The 17,466-nt window shown below is 53.9% G+C and overlaps 1 protein-coding gene across 1 annotated transcript; it reads right to left on the reverse strand.

Moving 5' to 3' along the window:
- Window positions 1-8,961: 8,961 nt before the first annotated feature.
- Window positions 8,962-11,008, reverse strand: LOC119462550 (uncharacterized). The gene is made up of 2 exons (XM_037723892.1): window positions 9,563-11,008; window positions 8,962-9,351 (listed from the first exon to the last, which is right to left on the reverse strand). Exons 1-2 carry the CDS (start codon window positions 11,006-11,008, stop codon window positions 8,962-8,964), a joined length of 1,836 nt encoding a protein of 611 aa, XP_037579820.1.
- Between the last annotated feature and the right edge of the window lie 6,458 nt (window positions 11,009-17,466).

A 17,466-nucleotide genomic window follows, 5' to 3' on the forward strand; every position in this document is an offset into this window, starting at 1 on the left:
TAGTACAAACTGTTTCCCGAAGAGATAGACGTGGAATTTCTGAACAGCCCACACGAGAGCAAGGGCTTCTCGCTCCACGGTAGAGTAGCGTGTCTCCCGCGGAAGGAGCTTCCTGCTTGCGTAGGCGACAGGATGAAGAACGTCTTCATGACATTGCATGAGTACAGCTCCCACACTGGTGGACGATGCGTCTGTGCGGAGAATAAATGCCTTCTCGAGGTCCGGAGACTTTAAGATCGGATTGGTGGACAATAATCGTCGAAGTTCGTCAAAAGCCACCTGGTGACGTTGTTCCCATATTGCCTTGTTCGGCGCGCGTTTTCGAGTGAGTTCTGTCAAGGGATGAGACACCTTGGAACCCGCCGCGGTAGCTCAGTCAGCTAAGGCGTTGCGCTGCTGAGCACGAGGTTGCGGGATCGAATCCCGGCCGCGGCGGCCGCATTTCGATGGAGGCGAAATGCAAAAACGCCCGTGTGCTTGCGTTGTAGTGCACGTTAAAGAACCCCAGGTGGTCAAAATTAATCCGGAGCCCTCCACTACGGCGTGCCTCATAATCAGAACTGGTTTTGGCACGTAAAACACCAGAAAGAAGAAGAAGACACCTTGGAATAGTTGGGCACGAAGTCGCGGTAGTAACCTGTAAGGTCCAGGAAAGAACGGACCTCTTTCTTTGTTTGCGGCCTTTTTGCAGTTTGTATCTTTTCAAGGGTCTCCAGTTGTGGTCGCAAGACGCCATGTCCCACGATGTGGCCCAAGAACTTCACCGTAGTTGAACCAACTTCACTCTTGGATGGCTTGATTGTGAGGTGTCCACACCGCACTTGCCGGAAGAAACATTCCAATGTGTTTACGTGCGTCTCCGAGGTGTCTGTGGCTATAAGCACATCATCAAAGTAATGATGTACGTGAGAGATACCAGCCACAACCTTTCTCATGAGCCTAGTGAACACCGCTGGCGCTGTTTTACTGCCGAAGGGCATGAAGCGGAATTGGTACAGGCCTGACATAGACTGAAAAGCTGTCATATGTTTAGAGTCCTGATGCATTGGTACCTGCCAGTAGCCTTTGGTAAAATCAAACTTGGAGAAATAGCGAGCCTTCCCCAAGCTTGCGAACATCATGTCAACTCGTGGAATAGGCTCATTGTCCATGACGACTACTTTGTTTAACTGTCGGAAATCAATACAGAGACGCATATTGCCGTCTTTCTTTTTAACCACGACAATTGGCGAGTGGTAGGGTGAGTCCGATGGTTCAATAATTCCCTGCGCCAGCATCTGCTGCACTTCTTCCTCTACTGCCTGTTGCACAGCAAATGCTATCGGGTATTGGCGCACATTCGCTGGCTCTGTAGATGTTGTCGTGAGCTTGCACGCAACGAAGTTCGTTTTGCCCGGAACATCCGAAAAAATGTCTTGGTAGTTCGACAGAATTTGTTCGACCCGCGCCTTCTGGTTAATATCCAATGTGTCAGCGACTCTGACGTCACGGTAGGTCTCGCGCTGGTTAAATGAAAGGAACGGTAGGTCTGAGTCCCCTTCCACTTGTTCAGTCTGCAACGTGACAGCCGCGCGTCCCGCGGAGTCCGTCGAAAGTGGTCTCTCCTCATACTTCTTCAGGAGGTTAATATGGAACAGACTGGTGCGGGTGCCCAGATCAACAACATAGTCGACTTCACTACGTTTTTCCAATACAGTGAAGGGGCCTTTCCAGGTTAGAATTAGTTTGTTGTTATCGGAAGGTAACAATAACAACACCTTGTCTCCGGCACAGAGCTGACATGGCTTTGCTTTGCGATCGTAGTACTTCTTTTGTGTCAGCTTTGCTTTCTGCAGCTCCTCGTGAGCAATTCTGCACGTTTCCTGTAAACGTTCGCTAAGCTCCATAACATAACCATATGTGGTCTTGGTTTCTTCATCAAGAGTTGCCCGTGTCCATAATTCCTTTAGAATGGCCATTGGGCCTCTAATGTATCGACCATACAGTAGGTCGAAAGGAGAAAATCCCAGACTGGACTGAGGCACCTCTCTATAAGCAAATAATAATGGCGCCAAGTATCTGTCCCAATTCTTTGGACTTTCCTGGCACATGCGCCGTATCATTTGTTTTAACGTGCCATTAAAACGCTCAACAAGGCCATTCGCCATAGGGTGGTATGGGGTTGTTGGCAAATGTCGGAAGGACAGTAGTCTGCTTAGTTCTTGCATTAAACTTGAAGGGAAGGATCGGCCTCGGTCGCTCACGATTTCCCTTGGAATTCCCACACGCGAGAACATTTCCACCAACGCTTCTGCTATCCTCTCCGTCTCAATGCTTGGCAATGCAACGGCGTCAGGATAGCGTGTGGCGCAGTCCACCATTGTCAGGATATATCGGTTTCCTTTTGCCGATGTCGGCGAGAGTGGCCCGATTATATCAATCGCCACACGTTGGAATGGCGTGTCAATCACTGGCATGTTCCCCAGGGGGACACGTCCGACTAGGTGCTTCGGAACTGTACGCTGGCAGATGTCACAAGAGCGCACAAATCGTGTCACCTCAGCCTGAACGCCTGGCCTATAGAACTCTTCCAGTATCCTGTCAGTAGTGCGTTTAATACCTTGGTGGCCTGCCAAAACTCCTTCGTGCGCCACCTTAAGGACGAACTGGCGCAGGCTTTGGGGGACAACCAGCTGGTCTACTTCCTTCCTCGTCAGAGATCTGTAGCGTCGGTAAAGAATCCCTTTGGTCAAAACAAATTCGACGTTTGCTGATCGCATTGTCGTTGCCTTGCCGACCAACGAAAAACAACCCTCCAAGGTATGGTCTGCTCGCTGCAACTCTTCCAGAACTTGTGGGCTCACATCTAGTGCGTTAGATGCAGCGACAGGTAGCTTTGTTTCCTTGGTTCCCCTTGTTGTCGCTGCGCTCAAGGTTGTTCTATCTTGGGACACGCTTTGGTGTCGAACAGGCTCCTCTGCTGGTGCCGACTCTTCGTGTAGTTTTGAACCATCAGACGGGTCATGTGACGTGTTAAAACCAATAGGGCAGAACACCCCGTCGATGTTCGCAAGAACAACATCATAGAGGTGCTTTTCCATGCAGAGTGCCAGTGTCGTTCCTCGGTAGAAAGGAGAGTCTACGTAGACTTTTGCCTCTGGAAGCTGCTTATATGAACCGTCCAGAAGGTAAACGGTACGCATGATACCGGTGAAATTCTTTTCCGGTACTAGCGAACGCCTGACGACTACAATATTGCAACCGGAATCTCGCAGCACCGTCATCGGATGTCCGTCGAGATATCCGGTTGCCGTCGGCATCTCTTGCGTCAGAAGACCAAGACAGATGTCTTCTCCATCCATTTTAACAGGTGGCCTTGTTTCCTCTTCGGATTTAGTGGCAGGAAGCCGATTTTCTTCATTCCGGGCGGCATGCATCAGGTCACAGTCAGCAATGGCACTTGACGCCTCCTTGTTTCGGCTCTTTGTGTTTGGGCACTCGTCAGCTTTATGTCCATGCTTCCTGCATTTCCAGCAAGACGAGGACGACTTCGGTCCTTTTGACCGCGTCCAACAATCTGCCGCACGGTGTCCTTGCTTGCCACATAGAAAGCACCGAACTTTTTCTTTTTCGGCCTCTCTTTCACAGTTCTTGCTCTGCAAGGCTGCTTTACTAGCTTCTCTTGCTTCTTTTCCTCTGGCTAGGTTTGATAAGCCTTGCGCTTCCAAATAATGGTCAGCGGCTTCGGCTAGCTTGTCGAGGTCACGGCATCCTCGCTCTTTCAGGAAGATGGCAAGCCTCTCATCGCAACGTAGCAAAAACTGTTCTGATACAATCTTATCTCTTAAGGCTTCATAAGTTTTCTCTGTTTTCGCCATCTGTTGCCAATGATCGAAGTACCCGAGCAGTCGACCAGCAAACTGCCGCCCTGTCTCGGAATTCTCTGGCTTAGCCTCGCGAAACTTTTGACGGTATCCTTCTTCGGTATACCGAAACCTTTGCAATAAAGTTTGCTTCAGCTTTTGGTAGTCTGTGGCATCCTCTGCAGACATGCGTCCGACCACGCTCAAAGCTTCACCTGACAGGCACAAGCTTAATGATAGCGCCCACTTGTCGCTTGGCCATCCCTGGCTGGTGGCTACCCGCTCGAAGCGCTGTATGTAGGCATCGAGTTCGTCGCGGCCCTCGTTGTAGGGTGGAATAAGCTTGTGGGGGCTTCTAAATGCTTCACCGCTGTTGTCCCCGCGTTCTCTAACGGTTTCGACCGTTCCAGCCGCGTGCTCTGCGAGACATCTAGTCTCTAGCAGAGTTCGTTCCGCCGTCAGTCGAGCGATCTCCTGTTCATGCGTGACTCGCGCTGCTTCCCTGTCCTCGGCTCGTTTATCTCGCTCTCGGTTATGCTGCTCGTCAATCCACTCTTAGTTCTTTGCCTGACAACCCAAGCTCCTTGCCTATCGGGATAAACTTCTCCCAGTCCATTTCCGACCAATGCACACAAGCGAAGTGCGGCTCTTACGGATGGAAATCAAGCTTTGTCCTGTCGCGGACGCCAGAAATTGTAGTGTTTGGGACTATTCGGCACTTTCGCTAGTGCGCAGTGATGCGGAAGAAAGAGAGTCGTTTTGGAGCATTTATCAAAAAGGAAAAGAACCCTACAAATATATATACAGAGATAGCTGATGGTCTGCGTAACGGCAGTCAGTGTGTCCACACACGCACAGCACACGAGTATAAACGGGCTGTGCCAGTCCCGTGTTTTGAGGCTCACGCTTCCGTCGTCCAAGGCGCTGCAGATTCACCCGTGCTCGAGCCGACTGCGACGACGACACGTTCAGGCCCCGTCCAGCACGGTTCTCGGGCTCGGCACGCTCAGGAGCAGCAACGGCAGCAGGCAGGGAACGCCTTGTACAGCACGACTTCGGTGGCCAGCTCGTACGCCGCTCGAAATCCACGTGCGGCGGTCGCACGTGAGGACCGCGTCTAGCACAGCAACATCTGTGCCAGACGAATGCTGCTGGGCACAGCTCAGGTGCAGCAGCTCAGGGACCGGCGGCACTCGGGTCAACCAGCGCCTCGAGCACTGGCAGCAGGAGCCCTGTTTCCTCGGACGCCCTCGTCCACGCCCGGCTCCGCGATCCTCTGCACCTTGCCACGGACGTCTCGCCAGGCAGGTCCTCTCGCCTCGTTCGCCCCAGGAGCTCCGAACTGCTGCCCGCCTGGCTCGAACACTGCGAGCTCGTCTCGTGCCGCCGCGCTCGTGCACCCGTTCACTTCTTCTTCCCAGAGCTTGGGTGGCCGCTCCGATCCTCCAGCGGCACCTCGCGGCACTTACATATGACAAGCAGGTTGGTCAGTGAGTCAGCAGGAAGTCCCTGCAGTCTATAGGCTCGGATGACCTTCGAACGTTCCTGTGCTAGGGCTGGACAGGCGCAGAGGAGGTGTTCGAGTGTCTCGAGGTCACCGCATCGTTGGCACGAGGGGGAGGCGCTGCGGCCTTTGGCATGAAGCCTGGCTGCTGTCCATATGCAGCCAGTCCGGAGTCGCAGCAGGGTGGCTCTGTCTCGCCTGGTGAGGCCAGACTCGGGGAGCAGCTTAGGTCCCTTGCCATTTGCCACCCTCGGGTCGGGGTGGATCGCCAGTAGAAGCTGCTTCAGTCGTGGCCTCGAGTAGTCTGAAGCCGCCACTGATCGAGTGAATGTGACTCCTGGGTGGTGGGCAGCTTTAGCGAGGGTGTCCGCCTCCTCGTTACCAGCTATGCCCACATGGGAGGGCAGCCAGTGAAAGGAGACGGACACTCCGGAGGAGGCGAGCGCCGAGAACTTCGCGGTCAAGAGGGACCCCGTCAGTCCAGCTCGACGGCAGTTGGAAAGGGACTGCAGCGCCGGTTTGCTGTCGCATAGCACAGCAACCGGCCGTGCAGGAGGGTCCTCAGCCAGGAGGTCAGCCGCCAGGTGAAGCTCCGCCAGCTCCGCCACTGTCGAACTCGCTGGGAACGGCAGACGGCATTGCCTGCTGATGGCTCTGGCAGGGATGACGCACGCCGCTGCTGCTGACCCATCCGGCATCACAGAACCGTCGGTGAACACCTGCAGCCGACCCTCCAGTTGTTCCTGGAGTTTGCAGGATGCTGCCTGCTGCAGAGCGGTCACAGGTGTCCCACGCTTTGTAGCCCCATCGAGGGAGAGGTAGACCTCCGGTGGCCGGTGGTGTGGTGGTGGTGAGGGAACCGCCACTGGTGGGTGAGTCACCATCTGCTCGTAGAGAAGGCAGAGCCCTCCCATGCGTGACGATGGTAGGTTGCGAAGCCGTTCTAGGAGGGCCCTGCCATCAGGTGTCCGGTGTAGCCGGTCCAGGTGTCCCAGCGCTTGCTGGAGCATTCGGAGAGAGAGAGGCCACTCGTTGGCCTCGGCGAGTGTTGCTGCTACTGGGGAATACTTGGGGAGCCCCAGAATGGCCCTCACGGCACCCCTGTGCAGTCCCTCCAGTTGGCATCTCCTGGCTGGAGACAGGTTCACCAATGGGAGGGCGTAGAGGAGAGCAGATGTTGCTGCGGCCTGGTTGAGCCGCAGAGCCCACTTTGTGGTGCATCCACGACCATGCTGCTGAAGCTTGCTGATAGCCCCCTGGACTCGGCGCACTTTGGTCATGGTCGCCTTGGCAGCTGGAATTCAAGTAAGCCGGTGGTCGATGGCGAGCCCCAGGTACCTACCGACCAGATTCCATGGTAGTGCTTTGGCACCAACCTTCAGCTGCTTGACGTACCGGCGTGCCGAGGCCACTGGGTGTATCAGGAGGGCCTCCTTCTTGGCAGCACAGACCCTGAGTCCAATGCCTCCTAGGTAGGAGACGACCGCATCCAGGGCCTCCTGCAGCGACCTCCTGATGGCTGGGATCGACCGCCTCAGTCCCCGTACCCAGAGTGCCACATCGTCTGCATAGATGGAGCAGCGGGCCGGGAATCGGGCGGCAGCTGGGAGTGATGCCGGCAATCCTGCCAGTGCCATGTTGAAAAGGAAGGGGCTGAGCACTGACCCTTGTGGGACATCTGCTGTGATGTCCCTGGGTTCGCTCAGCTCCCTTCCAAGACGGACACGGAAGGTCCTTCCCGACAGGAATGCGGTGACAAAGCCACGGAGGCATCCGATGATGCCGAGTCCGTCCATGGCAGCCTCGACGACTGTATGAGGGAGGCCGTCAAAAGCACTCTCCACATCCAGCAGCACTAGCATGGCCACGTCCCCGCAGGCCTTGGCATCCTCGAGAGTGGCGACGACGTCCGCGATTGAGTCCGCCGTGCAGCGGTAGCACCTGAAGCCCGACTGTTGCTCTGGGAAGAATTGCAGCTGCGCCGCAATCCACTCCAATCGCGCCAAGGCCACTCTCTCCAGCACCTTGCAGGCCGCAGAGGTGAGGGAGACCGGCCTGTACGAACACAGTGCTGTGGCAGGCTTCCGAGGCTTCAGGATCGGCGCTACCACTGCTCCTCGCCAGCTCTCTGGTATGTCTTCTGTGCTCCAGATGTCGTTGAAGAACTCCAGGAGCCGTTGACGACCGGCCTCCTCCAGATTCCGCAGCATCTGGAACGTGATGCCATCAGCTCCAGGCGTGCTCCGGCGCTTGGTCCTGCTGAGTGCTGCTTCAAGCTCATGAATCCGGATGGACTCGCTACACAGCTCCTGGATCTGTGCAGCCACCCATCCTGGATGATGGCAGGATTCAGGATATGGCAGAGCAGCAGCCGATGGTGGTGTGGCCAGCAGGGCAGGTATTCTGGCGGCAAACCGATCTGCCAAAAGCTCGGCCAGGGCAGCAGCGCTGATTCCAAGGTGCACGGCAACTGACAGCACCTGACGTGTGGCTTGTGGAACCATCAGCAGGCACTTCAGCAGGCGCCACGCACGGGGACCATCCTGGGTGCGGCTTATAGAAGAGCAGACACCCTCCCAGCTCTGGCGCCGGCGTCTCCGTGCATGGCGTCTGCAAACGGCATCCACGCGGCGGTACCTGGTCCAAAGCTCCGGCCGGGCAGTGCGCAGTGCCTGGCGCTCCGCCCGGTGCCGCTCCGCTCGCAGGGCCAGGTGCCTCAGGTCTGGAACCGGCTGGCCTACCTGTGCTGTCGTGGTGACAGTTGCAGCCCTGGCGCTGTCGACCACCAGCTGGAGTAAGTCTCCGCCGGAGGTGTCCTGGTGGCAAAGCCGTCTGAAGGCCCTCCAGTCCACGATGTGGTACTCCCGACTCCTAGGTGTCTTGCCTTGGAATGGAGAGAGCAGGAGAGGCAGGTGGTCAGACCCCCAGGTGTCCGGGAGTGGTGCCCAGGAGTACCGATAGCCCTCTGTGGCCACGCTGATGTGAATGGCCGAGCGGACTGCTCGGCCAGAGCGTCGGAGGAACGTAGGTAGGCCGGTGTTCAGGATCTGCAGGCCTAGCTGCTGGAGAACGTCCTGCAGCTCCTTCCCTCGTGGGCAGCACCGTCTACTGCCCCAGGCCGTGTGATGGGAGTTGACGTCCCCGCAAAGTAGGAACTCCCTCTCCAGACGGTGGGCCAGCTGCCGCAGGCATGCAGGATCCCACGGCTGGCCCGGCCTGATGTAGACGGAGGCCACTGTGGTGTCGGTACCCTCGAGGCGCACTCGAACAGCACAGCACTCGAGGGGGCCGCTGACAAGGTCTGCCATGCTCACCTCCGCCTGAAGGAGTTCCCTCTTCACGTACACAGAGCAACGAGGTGCGCCCTGCTTATGGCTGTCGTCGAGGCAAGGCACTGCATGGCAATCCGCCCGTGCACAGGAGGTTCGGCTGCTGTAACCCACATAGCCAGGGAGGCGCAGTTCCTCAGCAGCTACGTACATCTCCTGCAGAGCGAGCACATCGTACTCGCTCTGCAGGAGATGTAGGGAGAGGTCCGCATGTCGCCGCCGCAGGGAGTTAGTGTTCCACTAGAGGACACTGGGGCGGCGACGACCATTGCTCACCCTATGCGGATCAGCCATGGTGGTTGGCTGTGGTCTGGGCTGCCACTGCCTGCAGGCAGATGGCTCTCAGTGGATGTTCAGCAGGCAGCAAAGAGCCGACTGCTTGCATGGTCAGCAGGAGATTGGTCACCAGCTGGTCCACCGTAGTCTGGGGCATGGGGGCATCTGGCGGCGTGGTAGTGGAGGCCACAGCAGTCTCTGGAACCCGGCGGCGGGAGGCTCGCGGGGTTGGTACTGGGCGCCGCGAGGGAGCGGGGGCACCCCTCACCAGACCCGCGTACGATCGCGCCGGAGGTGCGAAGGCCTGCTCCACGTTGCTCTCCTCACGCACCGCGGCTCTGACCGCACGCCTGGAGAGTGCTGTGGTCGAGGAGGCCATGATGGTGGCCACACGTCGTTCCTGCTGCCACATGGGACAGGCGGGGGTGTCTGCAGTGTGTGGCCCACCGCAGTGTGTGGCCCACCACACAGTGGACCGTCTGGCAAGAGGACCCTGTGGCGTGGCTCTTGCCGCAGCCAATGCAGCCCGTCGGCCACCTGCAGGCTTCCGCCACATGACCGAAACAACCACACTGCCGGCACTGCAGTGGGCGTGGCCTGGCCGGCCTTACCCTGAACCAGAGCTTGAAGAGGCTCACGTGTTCAGGGGGGACCGGTCCGGCGAAACGGATAGTGATGGTGTTGCCCTGCCTGGTTGCAGACACCACCGGGACGCTGGATTCGATGGCCCTCAGGAGGTCCTCGTCTGCAGGCTCTCCGTCCACCCCATGCAGAAAGCCGGTGCTCATCCCGCGCTCAGCCGGCGGGCGAGCAGTAACCGGGATTCCGTGGAGCTCGGTGACCGTCATCAGCTCCTCCAGGCAGGCCCGGGTGGTGGTGTCGGCGGCCACGATGTTGCGCTTGTTGTTCACCCTCACCGCAGCGACACCGGGGCGCGCTAAAAGCGCTGCCGCGAGTACGAGGCGTGGCGCACAACGGAAGGCTCCACCGGGTGCCGAAGGACGGAAAAGCACCGTGCCGACCACCTTAGGGTTCACCGGCAGGGCAGCATTCTCCAGGGCCCTCGTGTGCCGCCGGTTAGCCTTGGAACGAACCAGTTCGAACCCATCTGAGGGTGGTTCTTGGACGCCGGGGGCAGCGTGCTGCACCGTCTTGAGGGCGACCTGGGTCACTGGTGCGTGGCATGGGTCAGCAGCAACCCGTGAAGAAGAAGCCTCTGAAGTGTTAGCAGATTTCTTCGACTTCTGCTGTTTCTTCGTTCTCTTTTTCCCCTGGTTCTGCTGTGCAGAGGTGTGGCGGGGGGACCCCTTCAGGAACTGTGCCGCCTGATGTACAGAGCCGTGCAGCTTCGAGTCGGGTGGCGTGGAATCTGCGAGCACCATCGGGACCGATCCGATCGGGTGGCGAGCGTCTTTGGTAGCAGACGACGTGGGAGGGAGCTCGCCATCGCCACTATCAGCTGGCGAAGCGCGAGCGTCCGTGGGCGTAAGCAGCGCCGGCGTTTCGGGACGAGCACCATCCTGTGCGGGGGGCAGGGACGATGTGGTGACCGTCTGTCCCGGGAGTCGGAAGACGGAGCTGCTGTCGTCCGTCCGCTCCGAGTGAGCGACGGGTGATACGTGAGCCTCCGAGCAAGGCGGTTGCTTGCGAGGGCAGGCCGATTCGTCCTCCTCGCACTCCGCTTCGCGGGGGCGTTTCCGCGAGCGCGAGGAGTCCATGTCCTCGTCGTCGTCTGAAGAGGGCAGCGGAGCGGCAACCCTCTCAGCAAGGGCGGTGTCCTGCACCAGGGAGAGACGGCTCGCCTGGGGAGGATCCACAACTACTGCCGGTGCCGCATTGCTGCCGAGCACAGCCACAGGCAGGGCAGGGTCCGCCGGCAGCGTAATGGTGGCTTGCTTACGCAGACACTCGTCGGCAATGTGCGCAGCATGGTACTCGAGCTCTTCTCTTGCACGGAACTCTTGAAGAGTCGTCGGCTCGAGTGTCAAGAACGACGTGCTGGCGTGACGACGGTGACCCGCGCGCGGCGGGCGTCCTCCCGGTGTGCGGAAACTCATGAGGCACGGTAGAAACACAGAGCACGAATACAGGTCACGAGAAGTGCATTCCCACTGCGGACACAAACACAAGACACGCGCATACAAACACAACACACGTGGCACGTGCACAAAGCACCGCACCCGTGCGTGGAGCAGGTGTCGTCCCGATGTCTTGTCGCTCGAAGTGGGAAAGAGAAACGTGGGCGTGGGGCAGGGGAACAATCCTACGGCACGCACGACGCAGTGCGGGTGGACGCACAAACCCCGCGCGGCAGCACACGACGTCGAAGAGCGACGCGGCTCGTGCTGCACACGCCGGAGCGATGTACAAGCACGTCCACACGCGTGAAGGAGTCGGGTGCAGCCGGCGAGGCGAGGTCGTCGAAACGAGATAGTCAGCTCAAATCTTCGGCGAAGTCCACTCACAGTTGCAAGAATGCATCAGGACGTAGTATAAAAGGGAGCGTTGCATGGGACGCCACAGCGTCTCCGGCAGACGCGAAACCTCCGAAAGACACGTCCGATCACCTCCCGCGTTCGTTATCCCGGACGTTAAGGAGAGGGAATTGGAGAGCATGTGCGCGGTGCGCGCAATGCTCGTAAGAGGGAAAGAGAAATTGAGAGCGAGATAGAGAAAGAAATTGTAGCAACGCTGAGCCGTGCTCCCTCAAGGGCTGCAGAAGATAGCGCCAACCTTTCCCTTTCCCTCAAGAACCACTTATCGTAGCAACACCAACGAGGCAACGCGAAGAGCTGCTGCTGACGCCGCCTGTGTTGCCTAGCCGCGCATGTGCCGAAGCAGTAGCGCAGCCGCGTAGCCCCACGACCAACATTAAAATACCTTGTTAGGAGTACGTTTGTTTGCTTAATGACAAAATCGAACACTAAAATTTTGTATTTATAGTGGCAAGGAGTAAAGTAAGAAGCTATCGAAACTATCCGCTAATAGCATACGTGTGCTTCTACCTGCTTCAGCACATCTAAAAAGTGAGGCTGAAAACCCCAGATAACCAAAAACTTATGCAACTGGAGCACGTTCAATGGTTCCTTTCCTGGAAATGAAAGCCAGCATCTCAGTCTGTTAAGCTAGTCATGTACTTAACCTATATTAGACCAATGTTAGAGGATGCTGATTGGAGCCATTTAAAACTAGATTTGACCAAAATAAGAAAGTGCAATGGGAAGCGTCAAGGTACAATCTAATCTGGCATTCCCGAACCGATTGTATTACCAAAACTTTATGCCTCCCTGAATTGCCTACGTTAACCCAATGCTGAAAACAGGGGAAGCTGACTTCCTTTCTTGCTGTTTAAAAGCTGCTCGAATGTCAATAACAGACTACATATGTTCTGAGGGAAAGTGAGGGGCACTGACAATATATCTAAGCTTTTGTATGAGCTTTCACCTTGAACGAGAATGGAATAAAAATATTTACCTTTGGAAGCCCCAGAATCCAAACATTCTCAAAATTTTGAGGAGCCACATTAAATTTTTGAGATATCGACAGTAAAAAAGTGTGCTGAAGTACAAGTACACACTGAACACACTTGGTTAGCGTGTTTGCGTGGCCAGCTGCAAATGCAAAAAAGTTGTCACAGTTTCACCTGAAAGGCGAAGCAAAAATTGCGATAGCAAATTTGTAGAGAGCTATACGATATTAGAGTAATGATATACGAGTAATGATATTAGCTTTATCAGCTGTATAAACTTGGACACGCAGCAGCACCGGCAACACGCAGAACTATTGTCGACGCCGTCGGCGTTTTGCCCGCGTTCGCTCAAAATGCGTGCGGCGTTGGGGACTGTTGCCGGAGCCTCTGATAAAAATAGGCACCTGGTGCCGCAGCTAAACGTCGCCTGCCTTCCCTCCCCCTCCCCCACGGCCTCTCGCGCGTCGGAAGAAGGCGCGTTTGCTCTACATATATGGTGAATGTAAAGGAGGAAAGAGACGCCTACTTCTGCAGCCCTTAAGCGAGCACGGCGCAGAACGCGCGTTAGTTCTCCGCCGTGCGTTCATTCCCCGTGAAAGCGCGCGCCCCTCGCGGCCTTTCACTCTCACATACAGCGTTCGGCGCGCGGCGACGATTTCATCTCCATTGACGTCATACGGAACCTCACGGCGACGGCGACGACGACGGCGACGCCGACGGCAGAAATCTGCTTTTGAGTGTCCATATAATTGCTATCGCAATAAAAGCATCCATAGCTGCTACCTCGAGGTAACTGCTAGGTTGCACGTGTGTTTCTCCTATAGACCATGTACCTGGCAAGGGGAATGGTTATACGTAGTTCCATTGCAGCATTGGCCTGTGCTTTTTCTTTTTTCTTAAATAGGTGGTGGCTAGCTGACTCCGTCTGTTTATGTATTTGTCATTTGTGTGCACCTTATGTGCATGTGTTTGTATCATGCTCTGATTGTTATACGTGCAGTGATGCAAGCATCTTTTTTTAATATATTGCACCACAGTCATTTATTTAACTTTGTGTTGAAATGTACAAAATGTGGCCACCCAGTAATGGCCAGGACAATCAGCAGGATTGGCAAAAAATATGATGCACATCCAATGCACTTGCTTGAATCGACATGAGGCGAAGGTTTCACGCAACGGTCAGTTAAACTCTAGAAAACTAACTGCAGTGTGTACAGTTGTCCTTATTCCACCCGATGCAACACGTACTCATATGTAATGTTTGCTTATTCACCGCACAGGTCACATTACGTAATGTATACATAGCACGGTGAACTCACTCAAACGTCGGCTCGCTAAGACTTCGAACTAACCATGAGTCTGAGTTCGTGTGAGCCTGACTGAGTAGAATTTTGGTGAATACGACTAAGAGCAAGCTTGGTTGAGTAAACTTTTAGTGAATATTGTCATGTGGTAGTCAAAGCAAGCTCATCTGAGTAATTTAAGTGAATATGAGTCAAAGCAAGCTCGGCAAGTAGATTTTTGGTGAATATGACTCAGTGCAAGCTCGCCTGAGTAGAATTTTGATGAATATAAGTCAGAGAAAGCTCACCTGAGTATAATTTTGGTGAATATGAGGCAAAGCAAGCTCGGCAAGTAGATTTTTTTTGGCGAATATGACTCATTGCAAGCTTGCTTGAGTAGAATTTTGATGAATGTAAGTCAGAGCAAGCTCATCTGAGTATAATTTTGGTGAATATGAGTCAGAGCAAGCTTGGCAAGTAGATTTTTGGTGAATATGACTCAGTGCAAGCTCACATAAGTAGAATTTTGATGAATATAAGTCACAGCAAGCTCAGTTGAGTAGAAGTTTGGTGAATATGAGTCAGATCAAGCTTGGCAAGTAGATTTTTGGTGAATATGACTCAGTGCAAGCTTGCCTGAGTAGAATTTTGATGAATGTAAGTCAGAGCAAGCTCATCTGAGTATAATTTTGGTGAATATGAGTCAGAGCAAGCTTGGCAAGTAGATTTTTGGTGAATATGACTCAGTGCAAGCTTGCCTGAGTAGAATTTTGATGAATGTAAGTCAGAGCAAGCTCATCTGAGTATAATTTTGGTGACTATGAGGCAAAGCAAGCTCGGCAAGTAGATGTTTGGTGAATATGACTCAGTGCAAGCTTGACTGAGTAGAATTTTGATGACTGTAAGTCAGAGCAAGCTCATCTGAGTATAATTTTGGTAAATATGAGTCAGATCAAGCTTGGCAAGTAGATTTTTGGTGAATATGACTCAGTGCAAGCTTGACTGAGTAGAATTTTGATGAATATAAGTCAGAGCAAGCTCAGTTGAGTAGAATTTTGGTGAATATGAGTCAGAGCAAGCTTGGCTAAGTAGATTTTTGGTGAATATGGCTCGGTGCAAGCTTGCCTGAGTAGAATCTTTGTGAATATTAGTCAGATCAAGCTCGGCCGAGTATAATTTTGGTGAATATGACCCTGAGCAAGCTCGACTGAGTAATGATGGGATATGGTTATACGAGTTTATGCAGTAACACATTAAGTGCAGACTCATTAGCAACATTGCCTCCATCTTGATGGGCAATACCTATGCCTCGTGATGAGTCTGCACACTTTATGAGCTGTGGACATGCAAGACCCACCCACACTTGAAAAGATGCTATCATTCACATGAAGGAATTCAACCGGCTGACTTCACTGCACAATTTTGACCTGGTTTTGTTTAATGAGTTATCCACTGCTTATAAAAACAAGGTGTTTGCCTGCTTTTCGCATTATTGCATGTGTTTTACATGAAGTAGAGACAGAGAAGCAAGAAAAGGCAAGGCTTTTTATGGCGAAGTAGTTTTTTAGAGTACTGCGATATGTTACAACCAGCATAAACAAAAGTAATTCGATGCACTGAAGTAAGCAAAAGATGCAATTACCTTTTAATGTGAGGGTTAATACAGATGGAGTAAGGATACAAAGTCTGCAACACACTGAAGGTTTATTGGTTTTTGTGCAGGAGAAAAATGCTACATCTGAAAAATGAGAAAAAAAAACTGTTTAAGTATTGCTTCGAAAACAAATCGACAATACTGTTTATTCACAGTCAAAGCGTTAAATATGCTATTGTAGAACATTCATTACGATATATACCTTGCACGCACGTTTTGCGAGCTTGATAAGCAGTCGCGTCTTGCAGCGGAAGTAACAGAACCTTGAAATGAGATAATTCATTGGGGAAAATGCACATGAAAGCCCAAACCAACCGACTGCAACTGTCGAACGTATAGCATGACCTATTGACCGTAGCACTTGTCCGTAGTTGCATATTTTTTAAATTTTTTTTCCGTAAAAGCATACCGCACTAAAACCGTGGTGTTTTCGTATATCGCGAGTTGTCTCTACAACCAGATAATTAGGACGACATCCGAAGGCCATGCCTTCCCGTGAGGGACACCTCGTAGTATTTACTAACTCGCAGCGCCTGTGAATAACGGAAAATCACGCAAAAGTACGTTCTATCAGCACCCGAAGCCAACCTAAAAAACAGCGTGGCGTGATTAGCAACGTAGCGTGTCAACAAACGCATAGAAAAAAACAGAACCGAATCCGACCTACGAGTTTTTATTGCGATAGCAATTATATGGACACTTGAACCGGATTTCTGCCGTCGGCGTCGTCGTCGCCGTCGCCGTCGCCGTCGCCGTGACGTTCCCTATAGATAAAATCTTCGCCGCGCGCCGTATGCCCGAGAGGAAGCGTGCGGAGACGCGCGCTATCACGGAGAGCGAACGCACTCAATCTCCCGCGCGCAAGCAAGGAAGCAGGAAGCCAGCGCCGGAGGGAGCAAGGGGGGGGGGGGGGGCGCACTTCTCTTCCAACAACCGCGCTCGTCGCTCGCTCGCACCGTCTCTTATCTCCACACGGCTCTGACCTTTAAGTGCATTCGCCGCTCAGTTTCCGTTGAAGCGATAGACCGCACGTACCTTCGCCCGTTGCGGCGTATGCTTGCTGCCAGCGTTTTGACAGTCGTTGTCTGCTGTCATTCAGTGTGATCTCTTCGTGTTTGTGCGCGCTCACACCACGCTTGTTCATTCAGTTCGTAATAGTCGGGCCACATTTTCCAACGCACGCTACACACGCAATGCTGCCCGGATCGGCAGTGCAGCGCTACAGGTGTGTCCCTTCGCACGCGCTGCCCACGGGAAGCGCTTCTCATCAACACCACCGTTTCACATGCGCCTTCTCGTGGTCATCGAGTCTCTCTTCATGTCGGTCTACTTACGCCGCAGCACACCTGCTTACTTAATCAGCTCATGTTTACTACAATTCATATTGCTACCAAAGCCGCTCACCTTACTTCGTATGACATTGCTGTGTTGCTATCGCATTCATTGCTTCGCCCTTAGGGCGAAACTGTGACATTTTTTATCTGCACTGTTTTCGTGTCGGTGCTGATATTACGTACTGATTGCGCCGATTACGTACCGATTAGCGGACACGGCAGCATCGCCGTGACAATGTCGCCTGACGTGCCTCTGTTCATGCAGGTTTTCTGCGCATGCCTAAGCTTCATCACTGGGGGTGCAGCAAAATCTTTCGACGCTGGACGCCCTAAGCTTCGCTACGATACCGGCCTACCACGTCACTTCTGTGTGGGCGGTGTTTCCGGCCAGTTCGCTGAGGGCACCAGCACCCTGGAGCATCGACACGTGGATGGCCTTTTCCACTTTCCATCCGGGGGCACGATGACGTCACGACGCGTGCTCACAAGGGATCATCTGCATGCTATAAATGCATGTCCATCGCCTACCGGCTTCAGTGGACACGGCAGCATCGCCGTGACAATGTCGCCTGACGTGTCTCTGTTCATGCAGGTTGGTGACCGAAAAAATGGCTTCCATAGTAATGTTCTTGGTCTTATAGTGCTGCCGTGTCCACGAGTTGTCTTTGACTGTACATGTGACTGTTTTTCCATTGCGGGCTTGTTGTTGGGTCTCTCTGGGGATGTGGAGAAGAATCCAGGACCAATAACGGAATATTTGTGTGAATATTCGTTT

Source organism: Dermacentor silvarum, chromosome 8, assembly GCF_013339745.2.
Source record: "Dermacentor silvarum isolate Dsil-2018 chromosome 8, BIME_Dsil_1.4, whole genome shotgun sequence".
Taxonomy (NCBI): Eukaryota; Metazoa; Arthropoda; class Arachnida; order Ixodida; family Ixodidae; genus Dermacentor; species Dermacentor silvarum.

What these genes read in the sequence shown, in the direction of transcription:
- LOC119462550 (XM_037723892.1), bottom strand. Translation starts at nt 11,008, where the DNA reads ATGAGTTTCCGCACACCGGGAGGACGCCCGCCGCGCGCGGGTCACCGT. An exon ending in TCTTCAAGCTCTGGTTCAGG is followed by an intron (nt 9,352 to 9,562) that starts GTAAGGCCGGCC and finishes ATGTGGCAGCAG; the next exon opens with GAACGACGTGTGGCCACCAT.